General features: G+C 42.1%; 1 protein-coding gene across 5 annotated transcripts in view; it reads left to right on the top strand.

The window, feature by feature from the left end:
• The window catches only part of PRPSAP1 (phosphoribosyl pyrophosphate synthetase associated protein 1), a 46887-nt gene extending 26821 nt beyond the window's left edge, over positions 1-20066 (top strand). For all 5 annotated transcript variants that reach the window (XM_043497515.1, XM_038371762.2, XM_038371761.2 and 2 more), the window contains 7 exons: positions 2947-3119; positions 3588-3703; positions 5102-5157; positions 5969-6114; positions 15931-16001; positions 16833-16979; positions 18212-20066. In XM_043497515.1, the coding sequence (XP_043353450.1) occupies positions 2947-3119; positions 3588-3703; positions 5102-5157; positions 5969-6114; positions 15931-16001; positions 16833-16979; positions 18212-18370 (868 nt within the window). In that variant the 3' untranslated portion in view covers positions 18371-20066. The remainder of the gene's footprint in view (positions 1-2946; positions 3120-3587; positions 3704-5101; positions 5158-5968; positions 6115-15930; positions 16002-16832; positions 16980-18211) is intronic.
• Positions 20067-24142: the final 4076 nt, after the last annotated feature.

The raw sequence follows: 24142 nt of genomic DNA, 5'->3' as shown, positions 1-24142 counted from the left end.
CGCAGATATGAGACCGATATCTGCAGATTTGCAGGGCTCTATTCATGGGAGTCTCAGAGTTGAGGTTTTACCATGACGTTCCTCTTGCCCAGCATAGCTGCAATGTGCAGGAGGTCAGACTAGATGATCATGATGGTCCCTTCTGACCCTAATGACAGCCGGCTCACTTAGCTTTACTTGTTTAGGCTCTGTCACCAAATGACTACACAACTGTTCTGTCCCCCCAACAAAAGCAGGCATATATGGGATTACGTTGACGTATCAGTGAAGATTGGTGACCTATTGCAGGACTGATTTATAATTTGAGAATTTGCCCATGATTGCTGGTATAATAGGGTGAGTAAGGTTGTCTTTGTTTTGAGGATATTACTGGATTTTCCACCCTGTGGTGCATACGTTTTCCACAGGCTCTAAATTGTCTCAGTCCTGAGTAGCTGAGTCAAAGCTTATTGGCAGGATAGGATAGAATGTTTGGTGAACAAGCCCACCATATTCATTTGAAAGCAACACAGTGCTAGAATGTCTCCTCATCCAAGCTGGGTTCAAGGAAAGATTTGTGTAGTTAAAGCATAGCTTTCCAGTCAACATGGCAAAAGTTAGGCAAGGTGAGTCTTTCTCACAGACCTCTGCCATGATCTGTGTATGTTTCACATACTGTACACCACTTTTTCCATGGGTCTACCCAATAGAAGCTGTTGCTTGGGGGTTTTAGCACTGATAGGGTGATTTGATGTGGCCTGCCTTTCGTTTCCTGAAAATGTGAGTAGCACAGCGATGCTGGTCTCCAAGCAAAATAGAACGCCTGCACTTTATGCTATGCTGTTTTTTGGAGCTGGGCAAGGGAGGGGAAGTCGCTTGTTTCCTTAAAATGTTCAAAGTAAATGTAAAATGTTCCATGATTCAGATCTTAACTTAACTATACAGACTGCAAAAGATGAGATGTATTAGTTAAAAAGTCATTTCCCTCTAAAATGTTCAGCGTGAAATGTTGATGGTTGCAACAGTGATGGAATGCATCTTGTTTCTGGGCAGTGATGGAAATGAGAGGAAAAATCCCCAAAAGGATATCTTACAACAGGGGTATTAGACTTGAGATAGAAAATCTGATCCGCAAAACTTGAGATTCAAGGTCTTGTTCCTTGCATGCATGTTAGTTCCTATGTGTAGAGCTCTGCAAATCTGCGGATATCCTCTTAATATCCGCAGACCATTTTGGCAGATAGTGGGTCGGATGCAGATACATCCATGCAGAGCTCTACTTATTGGCGGTGCCTGGCCCGCGGCGCCTGGTTCGAGCAGCCTGGGAGGGGCAATGTGCTGTCAGAATCAGGGCTGTCCAGCCCCCGCTTGCCGTGCTGCTTCCTGTCCAGCAGCTCGAGCCCCTCAGGCAGCACTGGCTGCGTTCCCAGGCCCATCCCGCAGGCTTCTGGGTGGCAGGGCCCGCCCCCGGCTGGCCCAGCACCCCACCCCTCTGCCCCGCTAGGATGCAACACACGCTGCTGCCGTATGCCATTGCTCGTGAGCCCAAGGGAGCAGCACATGATGCAGGGCTCCTTCCCCAGCCCCGCACTGCCCCTTCTCCTCGAGACCCCAGCCCCACGCTGCCCCTTACAGTCAGTCCCCACCCTTGCACTACCTCTTTCCTGCAAGACCCTGCCTCCCCCACTCATTCCTCCCCCCGGCCCCCGCTAGCTAGCCCTTGTGAGACTTCTGAGAGCTTGCTGCTGAGGGTGCAGATGCGGATACAGGTAAAAGTCCGATTGTGGATCGGATCATGAGTTGATCATGGCAGATGCAGATCCATATTTTTATATCCACGCAGGGCTCTACCTATGACTTTTAGTCCTTAGGAAGGAGTTTGTAATTATGATCCAGTTCTTACTGTGTATACTGCTGGCACACTCTTTCTTTGGTGGGAAAATAGATATTATAGATACTAAGACTAGATGAGACCACCTTGATCTAGTCTGACCTCCTGTAAAACATAGGCCATAGAACTTCCCCAAAATAGTATCTGTTTGAAATAGAGCATATGTATTAGAAAAAAATCATGTTGGAGGGAGTTTGTTAAATATATGCTGTCAGAACTTGTGGCCTAAGACCTGATCTCTTATTTGCGAGCATCTCAAGAGGCACTGGTTCATGGAATCTATAAACACTGCTGTGGCCAGAAGACCCAACTTCCCTATCATGATCCTCTGTAATGCAGTTTGAGCCTTCAGAGCTTCATGTTTCTCACAGTAAAGCTCATTTACATTTTCACCTCTAACAATGAGTAAAACAAAATACTAGCATAGAGATCAATGAAGTATTAGAGAAAGATATCACTTTGATACTTTCTGGAAGAAACTTTTTTTCTTCCAGAGAAAGTTGCAGCAGGGTGTGTTGATCTAAGATGATTTTTTTCTATATAAAACCAACTGCCACATGTAGAACAAATTCCTTCCTTTTAGGCACCTTGACAAGCATTGAGTTGTTGTACCACTAAGTTCCGTAGCAAAAATAGCATAAATAGTAACAATGAACTTCTGCGTAAGAGAGCTTGATCTGTTGTTAAAGTTGATTGAAGGTTTGTGGTTTTAAGTATATTTAACTCAACAAATGCCAGAAGAGCAGAACCTTATTTTCCCTGTAGCTGACGACCTGAACAGTAAAAGGTCTGGAAGGATGTAAACAAGAAAAAGGAAGGGATGAAAGTTAAGTGTGGGAAGTGGTAGCTCTCAATTCGCCTTTGGTAGCTCAGTGGGCTATTGAGCTACAAGCAAGTCTGCTTAGCTTTATCAAATCACATGTGACATTCATAACAAAGATTGAGGGTTTATCCAAAAAAGGCTCAAAGCAAATTACTTTTTGAACACTAAGCAAAGAAGCTAGAGACTGGGGGAGGGAATTGTTATCAGAGTTCTTCTACACTAATATTTGGAATGGTTTTCAAACCTCTCTTAGAGATGTGAACACTGCTGTAATGGAATTGTTGATAATGGCTTATGCACTGAAGACTTCCTGCGCCAGGAATATTATTGGGGTCATCCCTTACTTCCCCTATAGCAAACAAAGCAAAATGAGGAAGAGGGGCTCCATAGTCTGCAAACTGCTAGCTTCTATGCTGGCCAAAGCAGGTGAGTGTGTCGTGCAAGGAGGCAGCAGGAATTTTAACCTCTATAACTTGTTCATTTGCTATGCACCCCTGGGAATCAACTGCCCTTCCCTACCTCCCCCCTCACTCTTGGGGACTTGTCCCCAAGTCTTCGGCCTACATTGGGGGAACTAACATTTGTTCAGCTGTCTTTTACAGTTGTATCTGGGGACAATCCACAAATATCTGATTAGGAATGCTGTATTGATCTGCCTATATTATGCTCTTTCTGGTGCTGTGTTTTTTATAATAGTGTGGCTGGTTGTCAGTACTTGCTTCAAAGCTTTTTCTTCTACCAGCTTATACATCTGTTAAAATGTGGCACACAATATATTGACATAGGATAATTTAGAGACCATGAAATTTGGACACACACAGATCATGTATTCCAGAAATTGTATCAGAGGATAGGAGAGGCTATTTGGTGATTCACTCTTTTTTGCGTTTTTAGGTTTAACACACATTATCACTATGGATCTTCATCAAAAGGAAATCCAAGGCTTCTTCAGCTTTCCAGTAGACAACTTAAGGGCATCCCCTTTCTTGCTTCAGTATATACAGGAAGAAGTAAGGTTTCTCTAGTTTTATCTATACTTGTTTGCATTTAACTTGTACTTGACATGATATAGCATTGCTCATTCGGGTGCTTACACAAGAATTGTTTTGTTGGGCTAGACGGGTGGTCAGTCTGTTCCTGGAGTCTGTCTCTGACAGAGAACAATACCAGTGCTTTCCAGGAAAGTGTGAAATACTGTAGCAGGTTGGAAACTATTTCCTGATCAAAAGTGGAGATTAGGCCATGCTCTGAAGTATAGAACAATGAAATTCATACAATTGTTTTCTCAGTATCATTTGAGATACTATTCTTACTCATGCCTTTTTAATCATTTTTAAATGCTATTAAGCTGTTTCTCTCAATGTGAAGTGGATGTTTTGGTGATCTAAATTATAGCTGGATTTTATGCTATGCTGTTTCCAGCAGTGCTATGCAAAGGTGGGGAGGCAATTTGTTTTATTTAGATGTTCAGAAAGTATTATTTGGATCCCAGCAAAATCATGCAGACTGCAAGAATGATGCTTTTTAGTAGAGTGCCCAGGATCTCTGGAACAGCATATTTAAATGCTAGCAGAGTCAACTCATCCCTTCATTCAGGATCAACAGAGTACAGTGCATCTTCCCATGTCTGGCCCTTCTTAAAAAGTGGAGTTGATCCCAGATGTCTTTGGACAACAAAAAAATCTTTCCCCATCTCTGCCCCCAGTTCTCATGCAGTATATGCTGTGAATCACTTGGCTCCTGCTCTCCATTTCAGGGTATATCTACACTGGAGCTGGAAGTGTAACTTCTGTCTCTGGTAGATACACTCATGCTTGCTCTGATCAAGCTAGTGCACTTCTATTTCTAATGCATCTGCTTGTGCTGGGACAGGCTTGCCAACCCTAAGTATTCAAGTGGTTAGTCTATCTTGCCACTTATGCCACCATGGCTACACTTCTGTCTTTAGCATGTTTGCTCGATTAGAGCTAGTGTAGGTATGTCTGCATCCAATGTAGATGTACCCAAAGAAGTAGCTGCGTTTGGCAGTGTGCACCTTGTACAGTTGTTGAAGCCAATAATGAAAGGTGGTGTAGAACTGCAAAATGTCTTTTTAGTAGCGAGTTCCATGACCTAATTGTACTGCATGAAGAATTCTGAGTATTAAACTTTAATTTGAGTACTGTGTTCTGTTCTGGGGCAGATTATATACAAATGTCTGACTGCCCTTCTTTATATCACTGGTGTTAGAATGGAATTATCTCCTTTTATTAGTACTACAGCATGAGGTTCTCCAACTGTTGCACTTGATTGTAAAGATGTAGACACAATTGTTGTTCACCCAAATTGTAATGAGTTAGGAACAAGTACTGTATCTAGTACTAGACTCACTACTTACGTTTTAGTGACCTTTTTTCTTTTTAATTCAGATTCCAGATTACAGAAATGCAGTTATTGTAGCCAAATCCCCTGATGCAGCAAAAAGGTAAATACTCTTCCTAGCTGTCTGGGTGTACATTTGATAAAACCTGCTGTGATATGATAGTTGGAGTGCATGTCAAAATGCAGAGTCCTAACTGAGACAATAAACTTGCTTGTCAAACTGTTTTGCGGTAAAATGCTGGATTCAAACTTAGTGCTACCAACCTGTGAGGTGCATGTGTCTGGATTGTCACAAATGACCCTTGTACTTGAGGGGTTGGGGATTTGGGGGGGAATGCCCAGACTTAGAGCTCCCAACAGCTGGAGTATTAAGCAGTTTCTCTTTACCTGGGTATTGGAGGATGTCTGAGTTTCTCACACATTTAAGGGGTCATAGAGCCAGTACTGGGCACAGTCAGAATACATAGTCACACCTGTTGCCTCTATCCAATGCTAACGGGAGATTGCCATTAGGAGGAAGTGGCACCTAGCCCGTGGCTCACACCATTGTACGGTGGTGGTTGCAGTAAGGGTCTTTGTTTGAATCAGCAGGCCTGAGAAGGCAGTGGCAGTCAGCTTGTCATAGGGAGAGGATGCAGAGGAACACCAAGAACCTCCTGGTGATGGAATGGAGGGGTAGAGAAGAAGGGAGGTACTGGATGTTGGGGTGTTTGAAGAGGATGGATTTGAAAAAGCAGTTCTTCCCTAGCAACAATCCTACACATTTTGATAGGAAGTTGAGTGGCACAGTCCTAAATTCCCCTGTTGATTGTAGGCAAGGATTAAAGACATGTGATTAAAAAGTATAACAAACCAGAGGGCCTTTCCAGAGGTGTTCTGATGCATCCCCCTAACCTGCTCTGGTTTTCATGCAGGGCCCAGTCTTATGCTGAGAGACTGCGTCTGGGACTAGCAGTGATCCACGGAGAGGCTCAGTGTACAGAGCAGGACATGGATGATGGCCGCCACTCTCCACCAACTGTCAAAAATGCCACTGTGCACTCTGGCCTAGAGCTGCCCTGTAAGATTAGCGCACTGTCTCCATTTAACTTTTGATCGATGGGGGGAGGCACAGTGATGGGAGCTCGCTGTCTGCTTCATTTTACTGATATAAACCAGGGGTTCTCACACTGGGGGTCAGGACTCCTCAGGAGTTGCGAGGTTATTACATGGGGGGTTGCGAGCTGTCAGCCTCCACCCCAAACCCTGCTTTGCCTCCAGCATTTATAAATGTGTTAAATTTATAAAAAAGTGTTTTTAATTTATAAGGGGGGGGTTGCACTCAAAGGCTTGCTATGTGAAAGGGGTCACCAGTACAGAAGTTTGAGAACCACTGATTTAAACTAGACCAGTGCAACTTCTCATGTAGACACGGTTGAAGTTAGATCTGAAGACCTTGTCTATGCTGAGGTCTTTGTCAAATCAAGTGCTGTTACACTAGCCCCAGTGCAGCTTCAGCTGGCGTTAGTGCTGAGAGAATTTGACAAACATCAATGTAGAGACAGCATTTATTCATTAGTGAGTGGCAAAATTATTCATGTTAATGAAATAAACTTGACTTCTAACCATCTTATTGAAATACCAAAGGGAAATTTGCAAGGTAAAAGCCACTGAGAAGAGAGATTGTTGGGTGGGTAGTCCTTTTCTCCTTTTGGGTGCAATCTTTTTTTTGGTTTGTTTTTTTGTTTTTGTGTTTTTGGCTGCTGTCCTCTGAATGTGGAGGCTATGCCCTAGAACTACAGCAGCCTTTCCAATAGTCCTTGTCCATACTGGGAACAAAACTGTGCTGGTTAGTCTCATTTAGATATTGTTTCGGAGAGCAGTCTAATGTGACCTGTTTGGTCAGTATGAATAAGGGTCTTTCTAAGAACTTTTGAAACTCAGAATGTTATCTTGTATGCTCTCTCTATCCTCACCCTTCTATTAGCCTGCAGCACAGGTTTATAATGTTGTTTTTAGGTCCAAAATCCTAAAAAACTGTTCTAAGGAACTGTGTGCTACTATCCTGCTAGCAACATCAGGATTCAAACAGTGGTAGCAGTACTGATAAAGAAAAAAAATCCAGCTGGTTTCCCTTCCCTCTTAGCTGTCCAGGTACATGTTTTGGGCCCTAAGGTTAGGTTTTAGTCATGGATGCCTTGTGTATGTATGTGAGGCTAGAGCAAGGTGTGGGGGGAAGACATGGAATGTTGCTTTCTGCAGCTGAGGTACCTGTCCATCAAGCAGATTAACTCGGTGATAGCTGTCTCTGCAGAGGTTACCAATAGCTTAGATGGTCCAGTGCTTGCAGAATGATAATGAACACATAACCAAGAGTCTGTTTTCCTCCTTTGTCCTGATGTGATGTTTAGAGATCAACATTCTTCATGCATTACCTAGTTATGATGCTGAGACAAAGTGGGTACAAAGGAAATTGTCATCGTCACAAGTGTTAGTATAACAAGTGCACACTTAAAGGACAAATTGGAACTAGCAGGAGTCTCTACTTGGCTTCTGACAGCAAATGTTAGTCTATGATTTTTGTCCTCTTGCAAGTATTTTTTCCCTCCTGTTTCTAATGGGAACTGAAACTTAACTAGCTGCTTTGGTCTGTTTCCGAGGTATGGGTGGAATTTTTTTGCTCTTTAGTGTAACTAGAGCATTATTCCTGAGGGAATTCTGTGCCTAAAAATTATGCACACATTATTTTAAAACTCTGGAAATTTTATTTGTCAATAAATAAATGTGGCTTCAGCATGGCAGTGGGGAGCACAGACCACTGGCTGCATTGTGGTGGGAGATCACCCTAATCCCCCACCTCCCACGGTATAAGATCTTGGCAGTGAGGCTGCACATGACCCTGACACAGTGCAAGGGCTGGGCTTGCCCCAGAAACAACCCAGGACCCTGCCCCTCCATACCAGGTATGGGTGGGCAGGCTCATCCCAGCAGGATCCAAGTGTGGAGGGGCTTAGTGTGGGGGGATCCAGGTGTGGGGTGAGAGGTTTCTCTGTGGGACAGTCTGGGTGCAAGCGCTTCAGTGGGAGATCTGGATGCACAGAGGCTTGTTGTGGGGTTCTGGGTGCAGGGGCAAAGGGACTTTGCAGGGGATCCAGGTGAAGGTGGTTGGGGCTGGGTATGGGGAGTTGGATCTCCACCGGGGGTCCTGGGTGTGGGAGGTTCAGTGGGGGGGTCCTGGTGCTGAGGGGAGTGGGGCTTGATGGGATGGGGGTCCAGATGCAGCTGGGTGGGGGATCAGTGGGGGGGTGGTCTGGGTGTGGGGGGCTCATCAGAGGGGTCCAGGTGTAGAGTTTGTCAGGGTGAGAGTTCAATGGGCCTGCTTAACAGGGGAGCCCCTGCTGCTGCTGAGGAGATGCCACATGCTGGGCTCCCACTTCCTGTGATGCCCCTGTTCCCTTTTCTTCTCCATCCCCCTCCCCTCACTCCCACATTCCTCTCCGCCTTCCCTATTCCACCTCCTCTTTCCCCACCACCCCCTCCATTACCCAGCCCTACTGCAGGCACTTTCTGTTGCACAGAATAGAAAACAGGAAGGCTCCCAGCACACAGAAGGGAAGCATGACTGGCACAGGACCCAGGAGGCATGATTCAGCTGCAGAGTCACAGGGACTGTGTGCAGGGACACAGACAGCCTCTCAACTGGGCAGTTCTCTGCTTGCAGAATGAGAGGGGGCAGTGGCATGTAACCCCGTATGCCTCCTAAAAAACTGTGCTCATGGTCCCCATCCACCCCCACATGGCTTCCCTTTGCTTCCCTGCCGTTTTCTGCAGGGAAACATAGGAAATCTGCGGGCTTGCAGTCCGGCAGAATCCCCCCAGGGGTAGAGCATGTAGATCTTGTGTCAAGGCTTATATTGATGGTGATTGCAGATTTTAAAATTGAAAATCCGGAAGAGATTCTTTATCAGATAATAAGTCTTCAAATACATTAAGGGCTGTTGTAAACAGGACTGTGGTCAGTTGTTCACCATGTCCACTGAAGGTAGGACAGGAAGTAATGGATGTAATCAGCAGGAAGGGAGATTTAGGTTAGATATTAAGAAAAATTTTCTAACTATAAGGGTAGTTAAGATCTGGAATAGGTTACCTGGGGAGATTATGGAATCCCCCTCGTTGGAGGTTTTTAGGATCAGGTTGGACAAACACCTGTCAGGGATAGTCTCGGTTTACTTAGTCTTGTGTCTGTGCAGGAGGCTGGACTTGATGACCTCCCTAGGTCCCTTTCAGACCTATATTTGTGACTCTATAACAGATTTAGGGTAGATCAGATTTGGGGCTTAAATTGAGTGCTCCTTAATGGTAGCCTGCACATAGGTTTGTCCAATCCAGTGTAGTTATGGTTTCAGGGGAGAAATGCTTTCAGTCCACTGTTATCAAGACATGAGCTCAGCTGGTGTGTCTCACCTTCCTCCTTATCCTTCCTATAAATTTGATGCATGACTAATTACCTTGCAGTCTTCAGTGCCTGAAACACAAATGTAAAACTATCAAATTATGCTACTCTGAAGTTGACTAAAGGGAAAAAACGGTAAATTTCTGGGGTGAGCCTTGCTCCTTGCCAGTAGTGCTTCTCTGTAAATTATTTGTTGTTTCTCTGCAGTCTGAGTCTTACTTGCTACCTGATTTTGAGCAAGTGTTGGGCTCTGTTACCTAGGCTACAAAACAACAAAAGTGTCTGTTTCAAGAAAAATCCATAAAGTCTGTAATTTGTAGTGAGTACCATGTATTTGCTCTTCACTGTGCTAAAATTCAAGTGCAGTTGGGGTTGGGAAAAGTGACATTGTGAGGTCCTGTATCGATCCTCTGACTTCCTGATCCAATTAGTTCAGTTTACAAGTCAAGAGATTTTTCCAAAATGCCACTTCAGCAAGACCCTTAGGGTCTGAGTCCATGCTGGATTCTTTCTTCCTCTTGCACCAGTAACAAAAATAACCGGAAGTAGAAGTTTCCTGCTCGTTTTGATGGTGAAGCAGAATAGAATCTAACTAGTTCTCCTACAGTGTTATAAAACATAGTATACGGTACTAACGTAGAACTTGGGTTCCCTTGAACCAAAAGGGGCAGAAAATTCCTCAGTTGCCAAAGGAGGGAGCAAAGTCTCCAGAATTACATCCTTGATTCTGTAGAAACCCCTCTGGATATAAGGTAGGCACTAGAAAGTTGGGGTATTCCTGGGAAGGAGCGGCCGACCTGGACATATTCTCCTTTCTGTAGAGCGTGGATTTCCGAGCAGAAATCTGTGCAGAACTTCCAGTTGTGTGAGCTAGAGTGGTAGTTGAACAGACAGGGGGCTGTGTCCAAGGCTATGTCTATACTGCAGCTGGGAAGTGTAATGCCTCGCTCAGGTAGACGTGCATGAGCTGGCTGTGATAGAGCTAGTGCTCTAAAAATAGCCGTGTGCTCACTGCAACTCAGACTAGCCATGCAAGTACAGCCCTGTCTGAGGTACTAGATATGTAGTCAGGGGCTAGCCCAAGCTGCTGCCTGTGCCTCCACAGTTGTGCCGCTGTTTTTAGTGCGTGATCTTGAACAGAACTAGCGTGTGAATGTCTGCCCGAGCTGGGAATTGCGCCTCAGAGTTGCAGTGTAAATGTGACCTAAGTGGGAGTAGGAGTCGGAGACCTACATGGAGATAGATGGCCTTCTGCAAAGATAACTATGGTCCATGCAGTTGTGGATGGGCTTCCTCGTGGGTCAGCTGGCCTTAGCGACATTCTACTCTTGGCCTAAACACCAGCTCCTATGGGATTATTTGCCTTTAATTCATGGGCCCTGCTCCTGGAGTAGGGGTTCATGTTTTACCCTCCTGCCAGAAAGCATTGCAGGGCCCACTATCTGTTTGACTCGGCAACTCATGGGAAAAGTATATTGTATTAAAGTGCCATAGTTGGACATTTTTGACTGCACTTCTTAAACTACTCTGCTAAAAATTCAAAATACCAGAAATCTTTGAGCCCTTAATACAGGACATCCCTATAAAACTGTTCTGTTTTATATTTGTAGCTGTTTATGGAGCCTTTGTGTTCAAGCTTGCAGCTGACTATGTTGTGCTTTAACAAATGCACATAAGTTTGTGCTTGCTGACTCTCCCTTCTGAAAATGTATGTAACATGTTAAATCATTCACACAGCCTTTTGTCTTGCTACCAGATGTATGTAAGCAATATGCCACTCAAACCAATAACCGAACAGGCTATCATAAGCAAAGGCACTAGGATAAAAAAACTGAGTGAACTTGTGTGGCTTTTTCTTCTTCTGTATTTAGGATGGGGGCGTAAAAAAATAAAAATTTGTACTTATCTAAATGCATCACTTTGCATAACTATTTGTCGTTGGTTCTTCTGTTGTCCTGTTGTAAATACAGCATTATTTTACTTGGTGAATGTACGTTTAACACACACAAACTGTGATAACTTTTTGTCACCTCTGAACTGAAGCCATCACAATATTCTTTAAAAAGTATTGGCCACTGAATGAGAACAGCAAGTTTAAGCACAGGTTAATGCCATTCCTTATGCCAGATTAAATGATTTTTTTTAACTCTTAATGAAGTGTGATAATTGTATCAAGCAGTTAAATCAGAGGAATAAGGCTTTACAAAGATTAGGGCTTTTTGCTGAGCAATTGGGTTTTTCCACCTATTCTCTGAAACATTTTTCATGTTCCTATTTATAAAAATGACTACTCTTCATTTGGTGTATGACCTTTTAAAAAAAAAAATACTAGAAATGCTAAAACCAACTTTCTGAATCTTCAGAAGCAGTTGCAGTCCTTGGACCAGATTTTGATCTTGGTTACATCCTTGTAAATATAATTGATTAGAGTGACTCTGGGCTTACACCAGAGCAACTGATATCGAAGTCTGGCCTACTTTTTAAACTTTGTTTGTCTCTTTCAACTACATAGAAACAAAGGTTTTGTACCTGGGAGGAAAATGTTCACTTACTATTTAGAGCAATTTTTCAAGCCACCATCTCCCAGCAGTTCCGACTTGTAAACGTTAATATGACTGAGGTTTTTGGAGAGGGAGAAACTGACCACAATGACTTCGGCATGTGTTTTACCTCATATTGGAGCAATCGAAGTTCTTTTGAGATTTGATGTGGCTATGGCTGGATGTTGGCTTGCAATTTTTTTTTTCTTTTCTTTACAGAGATAATTGATCAAGAAAAAGGGAGAACAGCTCTTTAGGAATCGGGTAGGTCTACATGCTGCCTACCCTACTTAAAAAAAAAAAAAAAAAAAAGAGGCTTAAATATAGCATTTAAATGTAGAGAAGAAAGGAAGGACACTAATTGCTGCTAATATTGGTAGCTGACTGTCAAAACTTTGAGCATAGTTTGCAGATGAAATTACTGGTAAGGAATGCTTTATTTGTTATGCAATGCAAAGGTGCAAACTCCAGATGAAGAGTTACATGTTTCCCAGTAAAATAGTGCTGAATTTCAACTCCCAAGATCCATTCACCATCCTTCTGAAAGGAATTTTCCCTGGCCTGTCTGCTGTAAACAGAATCCTGTTCATCTGTAGAATGTATGTTAAGGTTGGGGTGGGAGCCAGATGTAATCCTTTGGGTATTTGATAACTCAGTGCTTCCTACAAGATTCCTTTATTATCTAAACTAGATTAATAATTAATCAAAACTGGTAGGTAGGGCCTGCAGTTGAAATATTTTAGCCTGCTTATCTCTTGTGAAGTTTAATCCTGATTTATTAAAAGTATTCTTCCTCCTGTTCTCCCCTTTACATGAGAACTGTTTTTTTCCCTTTACACTTGTGTGTCTATGTATTAGCAAGCAAGCTGTAGAAAACAATCTTTGAGCACTGAGGAGTCTCTGCTTCAAAGAGCACTTCAGTTAGGACTGAAGCTAGCTGCCTAACTGAGACTTTAAATTAAAATTCAGCACTGACTGACTGACTTCTGTTCAAAACATAATTCTTCAGCTTTTTAAAATTTGAGTAAGGTTTAAAGGAAAATGAGTCCTTTACATATGATTCATTACACTGTGCTGTTTTATATGCTTCATGTAATAGTCATATACATTTGAAACTGTGGTCCCCATAAATCACATTTATCGTACACCTATACTCTGCCACATACCCATCTCTGCCAAAGCTACTAACATTCCAAACTACACAGTACCTTATACATCATTTTAAGATAATTCTATTAGTCTGTGCAAGAGGGGTATTTTCAGTCAGTTTAAGGTGAGATCTCCTGATCCAGTATGACTAAAAGTGATTTCCTTACCATTAGACTAAAATCCCCTTTTTTGGTAATAGGATAAGGCTTTTCTTTCTGCCCTAGTAGAACGCTAAATATTAGACAAGTGCATACATTTTGTAACAATATATTCAAAAACATTATTTTTTAGGTGTCTGAAATTTCTTAACTTTTCTGAAGCCTGTACAGTTGAATCATAGTAATTGAAGCACCTGTCTTTACAGTGGGAGGCTATGAAAAAGCATCATTGAAGTTTTATTTTAAAATACTGTAATCCCCTCAATCATTTCTAAAGGAGTGATGTAAAAGGTGTCGCATTTGTAGAATCCTAAATGGGGTAATATGAAAGTTTACATGATGGGCTTGCTTGGACTGATATGCATCACTTCCTTACTACTACTGCATTTGAGCAATGATTCATGCTATTTAAATCCATTCGCCAGATTCGTGCAATTTAAAATGTATTTCTCATACCCTTAGATATCCTCTTTGTGTCATATACATGCCCCGAGACTTTTGTGTTATAAATCAAAATGTTCGTTGTCAGGGGAGGGACTTTTTAAATATAGTTGGCTCAACGGTGGCCAATCCTTGCCCAGGTGAGGGATTTATTAACAACTTGCCAACAGTCTGAGGGGCACATCCAGTTCGTGGAGCAGATGGCTGTCTGGCTCGTCTTTAAATACAAAGTATAAGTGCAAAGTAGACTGTACATAACAGCATGTGATGATCCACCTTGATATTGAGACTGCTTGCCTCAAGATGGAATGTTTCCTGTTGGTACATGTAGTTTCTGCAAGCAAAGGATCCACTTGAAAGTACAGCTCTTAGAAGGGGAGAGGGGGCGAGGGTGGAGAGGGAATGGCACTTTCTTACTCAATAGATCTGATCCTTTTATGTCATTTACAGAATTTAGCAATAAGTGTATTTACTGCTTTTTACTCATGTGTTGGGTTTGTATTGTTAAGATTGAGCTGGATTCTATTAGTCCTGCTTTCAAACACTAATTACAAAATTCTAGTCACCTATGCCACTGAAAGCAATGAACATATGCAGGGCCATTCTTAGGATTTATGGGGCCCTATGCAGTATTATTAAACTGGTGCCCCTATGCACGACAGCAACCCGGGCTCGCATGTGTAAAAAGGTGGTCTTCGGAAGGATTTATTTTAAAAACTATGTCTGAAGATCCAAGCATTTAAGGCTAAAGATGAATACTCAATTGTGCATCTAAAAATTGATGCAAGGAATTTTTAGAGATATGATTTTATAATTTTCAACAACACACAAATATTTTTAAAGCAAATGTTAAACTAAGGTCCTGTAGACTAACATGTTCTGAGTAAATTACGGTAATGCACAACTGTTTTGGTCAGTAAATTCAGAAATTGAGAGTATATACCTGGGGATTGGCAAATGCCTGTTAAATGGCTTCATTATCACTTGAATGGCTCTTTAACAGTTTTAATGTTGTGCTAATGGATGTGCTAATGGGTCTGGCGGGCTGGAAGACTTTTTCACTTTTAAGTACTAGACCCCCTTCACAGGAAGACTGGTCAGGCTGTAGCAGCCAGCTGTGGTGGGAGCCTGCAGGAAGGGTCAGAACAGAGATAGGAAGAGGTAGGTTTCAGAGTAGCAGCCGTGTTAGTCTGTATTCGCAAAAAGAAAAGGAGTACTTGTGACACCTTAGAGACTAACAAATTTATTAGAGCATAAGCTTTCGTGAGCTACAGCTCACTTCATCGGATGCATTTGGTGGAAAACTTTTCCACCAAATGCATCCGATGAAGTGAGCTGTAGCTCACGAAAGCTTATGCTCTAATAAATTTGTTAGTCTCTAAGGTGCCACAAGTACTCCTTTTCTTTTTAGGAAGAGGTAGGAGGCTGGACACTAAGACTCAGGGGTGCCCCAAATTTTCAGGTGCCTTATGCAGCTATGTATACTGCATATGCCTAAGGACGGCCCTGAACATATGCAGGTGTCATAAAGGGTCTTTTCTGGTCTGCAGGACGCTTTATTGGGGATAGAGTAGGAGAAGGAAAGAACCCAGCTTGAGTCTCAGATCCCCAGATCAGTTTGCATGGCTAGCAATTAGAAAACTACCTCTTGCAAACCAGGGATGTTTGTTAATATCCTTTAAGGAAGCTAAATGCGGAAGCCCACAATACCATTTTTAGTCACTTTTTGGAGCAGAAGTGCTCTTTAAGATGAGAGCAGCACCACTGCTTGAGCTGCACTTGGACCAACAGTGGCATCATAGCTTCCATGACATGAGGAATATTAAGACGCTTAAAGGGGAAAAAAATGCTAAGCACCAGCTGGCTCAGTTGAAGTGAGTGTGAGATGCAGGTGCTTGATGCCTCTGGAAATCAGACTCTTAATTTCTTATTAAGCTCTTCTACTTTTTTAAAGTAATTGCTAAAATTTAAGTTCTGTGGGTCTTATGGAGTATATCCATATAAATTGCAAGAAGTGATGCATGTGTATATTAAACTTGATGCACAAAGGTTTAATTGAAAAAAGTGGGAGCCTGTCGTGCAGTGCAATAAATAGATATATGCATGCAGCAATACTGCCATGTATGGAATCTAACTGGGCTTTGCTTTGTTTGTAGTGATGATGGCCAAAGAGAAGCCACCAATAACTGTAGTCGGAGATGTTGGGGGAAGAATCGCCATCATTGTGGTACGAGACTGAAAGAGCAGTGGGGTGGAATCTTTTTCTCCTTCCATCTCTAAATATTTATGCCTCCACGTAGCTGGGATTTCTGTTCTGGAGTAGAAATGACACGACATGATCGTGTCAGGACATGAATGTTCACATTCCATCCTCTCCTCAACTCTCTCCAGCTTTCCTGTGTATCTGAATAGGAAAGACAGACAGACACCCTGTTAGTATCCAGCATTCAGCCCTGAGTTCAAAACATGGGGATGTGGAACCTCAAATTTTCCTGTCCAGTTACACCAGAACCCAAAAATAAATACCTCAGAATGGAAATCACTTGCCGCTGGTCTCTATTCACCCTGCTGAACTGCTGTTGAGATGGGTGGCATGGGGTTTTGGTATCATTGAGAGGATGAATAGTCTTCTCCTTTTAGATAAGACTGAAAGTCCAAGACCCTTCTGGGTTCTAGTCCCATTTCTGTCACAAACGTCCTGTGACCTTGAGTAAGTCAGAATCTCAGTGCCTCACATTTCCCTTTCTTTAAAATGGGACTCCTTCTATATCTCACATTGGGGCTGAGATTTAAATCATTGTATGAGAGGCACTCTGATACTGCAGTGGTGAGAACTATAGAAATATCTGCAAATACATAAAATTACATTAATTATCAGAGCTGGTGTATTCTGCCTGGATGTATAAAGGATCTTCAGCAGTAGTCAAAGTAGACACTAACTTCCTCAAATATATATGGATTCTGCCCCTAGAGATGTGAAAAGATCAAAGTCTGTCTGTCATCTTTCAAGTGGTAACTTCCTGGTTCTGATTGTGGGGTTTGTTTGTGTTTCTCTCAGGATGATATTATTGATGATGTGGAAAGCTTTGTAGCAGCTGCAGAAATCCTGAAAGAGCGTGGTGCTTACAAGATTTTTGTGATGGCCACTCATGGAATCTTATCTGCAGATGCACCCCGTCTAATTGAGGAATCCGCAGTTGATGAGGTATGTCACTGCTGCTTGTTTTGTGGAGATTGGAAAAGGTTGGATGGTGGCCACATGGATTCACACACTAGCTTTTTGCCTCTAGACAGCAAGGTTCCAGTCGGTTTTAGGTCACAATTGTAAAATGACTTTCATCACAGACTGTTACCTAGTAAAAATTGTTCCTCAACCAACCAACATACAATTCAGCATGCAATTAACATTACCTGTTCTGACTGGGACTGGCTTTGGGATGATTTTTTCAAAGCTTTATTTGGGTTAAGTTTAGCCTCTGCTTGCACTGAATAGCTTTTACCTGAGACTAATGTTCATTTTTCCATGAGTGAAACAATTAATCAAATGTACATATATTTATGAGAGGACAATAAAGCAGGTCTTTGCTAGATGACAAGAAAGATCCAGGAGTGAGTGTAATGGGGTTGTTAAATGAGGCTTCTAATATAGTTATCAGAAATGGGTTATTATCCATTTTTAGACGTTGAGAATGGAAAATCTCATTTAGCTCAGAGGCATATGGCCACTTAAGAGTCTGTCCTCGATGTAGATTTCCCATCTACATATAAACTTAATACCTATCTGGATGGAGAGTCTAAAGCACAGCCACCATTGGAAATTATGCTGAGTTACCTTAGTAAAGGAGCCTTTGGCACCAGACACTCTGGGAGAGAAACTCTGTTTAGGGGACAGTCCCCTTCTGAATTTTATGGCATTTGTTTTAATAGCCACACTTCTCCAAAGGGCAGTCTTCACCTATTTTATTGGTACAGTGAGCTGGGATTATGTCTGCATCCTTTGCTATCCTCTAGCAAAACCATTCACATGGATGCTTCTCCATCACATCCCATGTGTTTGCTTTCCTATAATATTTATTTTACTTTTCTCTGCCTCTCCTGTCTGGCCATGGACTTTGTGGGGCATTATTGGATCAAGCAATCAAATATTTCACCCTGAGTGGTCAAGAACCTGTGATGTAATCAGACTTGCTAGTCCACGTGGAGGAACTTCATGCAGAGCATCACTGATGTTGGCCTTTTCTTCAAATGATCAGCCTTGCAAGATCTGTCATTTCAATCATGTAATATTAGTGATACTTACATCTATCGCAAATCCTCTAACTACCCAGAGAAACTTCAGATGCAACTGATTTTCAGAGTTATTTTTAGGTAGCTGTTAAATCTGAATTGATGTGTTGGTGGCACTTCTAATGTTCTTTCCTTTCTATCTCGCTGCAGGTGGTGGTGACCAACACAGTTCCTCATGAAGTTCAGAAGCTGCAATGCCCCAAAATAAAGACTGTGGATATCAGTTTGATCCTCTCCGAAGCCATCCGACGAATCCACAATGGGGAGTCCATGGCTTATCTCTTCCGCAACATCACTGTGGATGACTAGATTGCAATGTTGCCCTTCTCCTGGGCTTCCTGAAGAGAAGGGAGAAGGAAATGTGCATGAAAATGCAATGCCATAAATTATAGACATAACACAACTGTTTCTTCTGCTAGGGGGAGGGTGTAGGATGTTTAAGGATTGAAGCCACGAGATTGAATAGCAAAAATAAAATTGAACAGCCCTGATACCTGATACAGCCTCTTCTGTTCACCTTGCAGGGAGGATTACATTTTAGTTCTGATCAGGAAATAGGCTTTGAATTGTAAGTAAAAGTTGCCTGAAAGCTATTTAATGTCTGCCTCTCACCCTTTAAAACAAAGCTGAGGTCTCATGAGAGGGGAATCTGGAAGTCTTGTTGCCGCACATGGACTGATGAAGTAAGGATTTTGATGCTGCTTCTAGTCTATGAATTGACTATAGAATACAGAAGGGAACACTTCATTTAAGCTGCCTGGACAAGTAGGGTGCTCCCTGTAGTTTTGATGTGCAGAAACCCCCTGTGCCAACTTTTGTAGCCTTTTCTAATTTCATTTGTTCAGCATAGGTTTATTTTTATGAAATTATTGGCTGTAAGTATGTTCAACAGTGGCAGCCTAGAATGACCCAGTGGCAGTTAAATCCTTAAATAAATTAGATTTATAGATGTTTGTAACAACTTAAATATATTTATCTCAGCAGGAGTGGGAACATAGTAGTAGAATATGTCAACCTTTATCTCTAGAGCCTTGGATTCTTGTCACAACTCCATGGCGAGTAATGCGAGTTTGATCCCTGCTGGAACACTTGTCTACATTGAAAATTAAGCACAATTTGTGTTTTTGGCTGTTGGCTCAGAAGTTGCCTGGGATTGATGTACCCTGGCAGAATTGTATGGGGGAAACTTTGCATGGCTGCCTCGAAGATGACTATACTTTCTGAAATTCTAATGTTCAAGCAGCTAAAAAGCATAGCATTTTTATTTTGGACCTTTTCCCTGTGGACAGCTGCCATTTTGGTCTGTTGTTGTAAATATGTTAAATACATTTCCGGGGCAGCCCTGTAAAGTAAAAGAAAATGTAGATGCTTTAAACCTGTTTTCTGCAACAGAGAGGCCTTGTTGTTTCTTTTCCAAGTGACAAAAATTCTTGGCTGTTGGCAAGGAGTATATGGCTGGGAAAGCAATCCTAGTGAATTGTGATGAGTTTTGTGGGGCTGTAATAAGATCCCAGGGCTTATTCTAAAAACATCCACCATGTAGGAGGACAGGTCAATATGCATGCTACCAAAACCTAGAATATTTTCAACTTGGCTCTGTGATCAATAGTTTGAGGCTATTGCTTGGGAGAGGACAGTGCAGATTGATTGCTCTGTCCAACAGGGGTTTGTTTTATAGTATTACTTGCCCTTCAACTTCTACCTACATATTTCACTCCCACCTCAATGTACAACAAATTCTAAAAGTGTCAAGAGCATATGTTGATGCTGGGAGTCCAAGAAGAACCTTGAATGTTCAGCAAACAAAAAGTCCTCAGTAGAGTGAAGTGCATGTTATAGAACTAGCTTCCTATCTCATAGCCACTGAGCATGTATGGAACTATGAATTCAGGAGGACCTTGCCTTCTCTCTGGAATCCAGCTGCTGATCTGTACCTCCAGACTGAATCTTCTTGTAAGCAATATACGGGACTGTTCTTAATTTAGTGGCGTTGTTCACTAAGTATTAGGAAAAAGTCACAACTATATTCCGTTACTCTGACTTTATGTATGTGGCTCCTCAGGGCTGCTGCTAGTTATATTTTAACATGGTACAATACTTTTAAGTATTACTGAAGGGACTGACCGACAAGCATGTATGTTAAGAAATCATAAATACTCATGTCCCCTTGTTCTTAATTTGTACTAGGCTACAACTGTTCATAGTGATAGCCAGTTTTACAAACATGAAAACATTCTCTCCTCATATCCCTTTTTAATTACTTTAAGGTAGACCCTATCCTGGGTGAAGTGGCCCAGTTCATTAGTCTGCTGCCCTCTTGCCTCAGATTAGCCTCTGTTCAGATCTTGTTGTGAGACACAAGTCAGAATGAATTTGGTTGGGCCATAGTCCTAAATCATTCACATCACAAAATCCCCAACCAGTTTGGCCCAATTGGCAGCCTGTGCTCACAAGGCCCAGAATTGAAATGAGAGAGATTGAAAATCAGGATTAAGATGCATCAGAAGAGCTATGTGGAAGCTTGCAGTGCATCTGCCTGAACTACAGCTGGCTTGGCATTGAATTTGCTGTTTTTTTTGTTTTGTTTCGTTCTCTCTTGGAATCCAGCCCTGGTGGCTGTCATCATTACAGAGTGTGCTGTCAGGTTTGGTTTTTTTTTTTTGTTTTTTTTTTTTTTCAGATGAAGGCCTCTCCCAACCAGTTTCCTCTGCCTTTTTGGAAGACTTGATTATCTTTATGGCTTTGCCAGTTATCAGATTTGGGTTTAGGGGGCCTTGTAGGATTTAGTTTCTTATAGCAGTGGTGCCATTCAGAAAGTCTTGGTCTATCTGCCCATGTCATCTTTTTCCCATCCCATCTCCCATTTCCTGTGTGTTCTCTCTCTAACTCAATCCTGATATTCAAAAGCAATAAATTTAGATTTCCTGTTTTGGTTTTAAACTCCTGAAAATTTAAATGTTCTGTTCTTGTAAAACAGAAAATTGGCATATTCTTTTCTCAACCCATCATCTGCCACTTTTCTCAGAACTTATGTTGGCTGAGAGTGCCTGACTGGGATGAGAGGTTAATGATCTAAATAGCTACGTGATGGCATTACTTTGAGAGTTGATTTTAAGGGGAGGGGGGGAGGTATTCTCGTTTGTTTGCTGATAGATCACTCAGGTTCTAAACAGTCTTCCCAAGATTCTTGGAGTATTTTACTTTTCAGAATTATTTAGCAGCATGTATAAAATATATACATTTATGTTCCCCTCCTACATTTTACCACATTGACATGGCTTTTTACTTCAGGATGTCATGGAATTCCTAGAAGTCAATTTAGTAATGTGTTTAGCATCCACTTTCTGAACCCATCCTCAACTGAGGCCATAGGAAGAGTGAAGATCATTCATGCTCTTGTTTGGTGCCTCAAAAAAAGGAGAGAAGCTCAGTTTAAATTGCACAGTACTGGAGAGGAAGCAGTTTAAACTGAGCTTCCATTATCTCCCAAATTCAAACTTTCAGAATGGTCTTGGTGGTTTATAAACGTCTGCTTTCTGCACATGGCTTAAGTCTCCGTTAGAGCTGTAGTTTGATAATCTCTAACGAAGAAGAGCCTTTCCAAATTGAATCTGTGTGCAAGTTGCTTTAAAACTATACTTATGTCTTTGGAGTCTGAATTGAAGTGAGTAAAGGACACAGGAGAAAGTAATGAAAGCCCTGGAGCACCTCTTTCTTGCAGATGTATTTATGTTCATGCATTTTTCCTGTCCAGGGCAGAGTGAAAACAGCTGTGTGGTTGACATATGTGTATAGCGTTCATAAAATCTGCTTGATCTAGATTATGCTGTTAGCTAATTTCTTTGGAAAAAGTGACATGAGCGCTCATGCCTGTGTCTGTTAGAAAGCCGTAGAGAAATTCCCAGAGTGGATGCTAATAAACTCTACATTTTCAACTGACTGTTTCTCTGAAATTTATTGCAAAAAGCACTCCAATGGCCCAGACACAAGCCTGCTGAGTGTGCATAGTATCACTATTTGCATTGGTTCCATTGCACGTTTCTTGGTGCTTTAGCTCTGTGACACAAGAAGTTTATGATCACCATTAGAGCTCCTTGGAGCTGCTGTTCCTGTTAAAGGCAGATCATAGTGCAAAGCAATAGGGGACAACTCTTACAAAGCAAAACATTCAATAACAGATCAAATTCAGGAAGACCATAGCATATATCCCTTACTAAATTTCATGGTCACAGCTGTCTAATCCTCTACAGGGTCAAAGTCCAGCTAACTTATTTTAAGTCGGTAGGGTGGAAAGTATTTTCTATGTCTTCTGTGCACTTTGCAAAGAATTGTACTACCCTCCTTGCAGATGGTGCCTGTATTAAGTCATCTGTGCTAGCATGTGTAATGCCTGTCAAATGACTGAAATTTCTGTCATGGCTTTTTTTTTTTTTTTTTGATCCTAGAACAAGGAATCCTGCCTGAGGTTTGAGTCTCCAGCCAATCAAATTTCTTAATGTTTATGCTGGATGAGCTGCCCGAGATGGAAACTGGCTTCTGCTACAGTGACAACAGCATTAGTAGAGACAGTTGCAGTTCAGGGTTTGTTGTCTTCCTTGCCTCTGACAAAAGGTGTTAATTTTTAATCACTGCATACAACCATGCAGATAAACCTGGCTGGGTCATGTGGGCATGATTCTGAACCCTTTGCTTGCACTGAGTAGTGTTCACTCAAGCAATAGTCCCTTTGACTTGAACGGGGACCATTCAAAAGTTCACTATACATAATGGATTGCAGAACAAGGCTCTCTAATGGTACAGCAGCATGGCAAGCAGAAACCCGCGGCGGCAAGTCTGAGTCTGGGGCTATGCACCCAGGCTCCTGCTATGCTGTTAAAAATCGCTGTATAGACACATGGGCTCTGAAGAGCACCACATGAGCTGGAGTCTGTAGACCCGTCTCTGAGACTTGCTTGCTGTTGATCAGGGATAGGCAACCTATGGCACGCGTGCCGAAGGCAGCACGCAAGCTGATTTTCAGTGGCACTCACACTGCCCGGGTCCTGGCCACCGATCTGGGGGGCTCTGCATTTTAATTTAATTTTAAATGAAGTTTCTTAAACATTTTAAAAACCTTATTTACTTTACATAAACCAATAGTTTAGTTATATATTATAGACTTACAGAAAGAGACCTTCTAAAAAAGTTAAAATGTATTACTGGCACGCAAAAACTTAAATTAACATGAATAAATGAAGACTTGGCACACCACTTCTGAAAGGTTGCTGACCCCTGCTGTAGTCACACCTTGGCTGGCTATGCACTAACTCGCCATGTAGACAAGCCCTAAGGGTTAGTTACCCTAGGGACTAAATGCCATTTTAAACTTTTAATACAGATGTTATGTGGTGCAAAAGGCCCTGGGTGGCTTCTTTGCACTAGGTTAAACTTCACCCTAATGTTGACAATCACTTCTGCACCTTTATTTTGATTTCATCGCTAGTAATAAGCCTTTCCTGTACCTGTATGTCTATTGGAAAGGTGGGTGGCTTTGAATAATTTCCATAAATATGTGCAGGAAAAAAACTCATGAGGGTGAATGCATATGGTTTATACTATACTGTGCTAAGGCTTGTGTAACCTCCTGCTGTAGAGCTATAGGTTAAGCTGATATGGCATGATCCTGCATGTGTTAGCATACCTGGGTTAGGAGCCTTAAGCCTTTTCTACTTTTAAAGGGGGCGGGGGAATGTTTTCTTTTGAATAAGACTTGGCTACTGCTCTCTCCTACTAATGGTCATCCTTGAGAACTTCCAGTTCAGTGACTTAAGCAAATACCAAGACCATGGAGGGGAGAAGGGAAGGAGCTCACTGCAGTAATTCTCCCTGTTATAAAAGGGGCTTTGTTTAAATGAGTGCAGTAGCAGAGGAGCCTGACTTGGATTTGTCTCCACAGCCAACTCTGCAGTATATGGAAGTGGTGAGCCTGAAACTTCGGGAGAGGAAACTTGGCTTATTTTAGTTTTTATTAAGGCATGGCAATAGTGATGCCTAGAACAGAGTCAGATATTTGATAAAAGCACTATTTTATCTCCACAGGCT

This window comes from Dermochelys coriacea, chromosome 14, assembly GCF_009764565.3.
Source record: "Dermochelys coriacea isolate rDerCor1 chromosome 14, rDerCor1.pri.v4, whole genome shotgun sequence".
NCBI lineage: Eukaryota > Metazoa > Chordata > Testudines > Dermochelyidae > Dermochelys > Dermochelys coriacea.
Note: the sequence above shows the minus strand (reverse complement) of the source record. Positions and strands in the feature narration are given on the sequence as shown.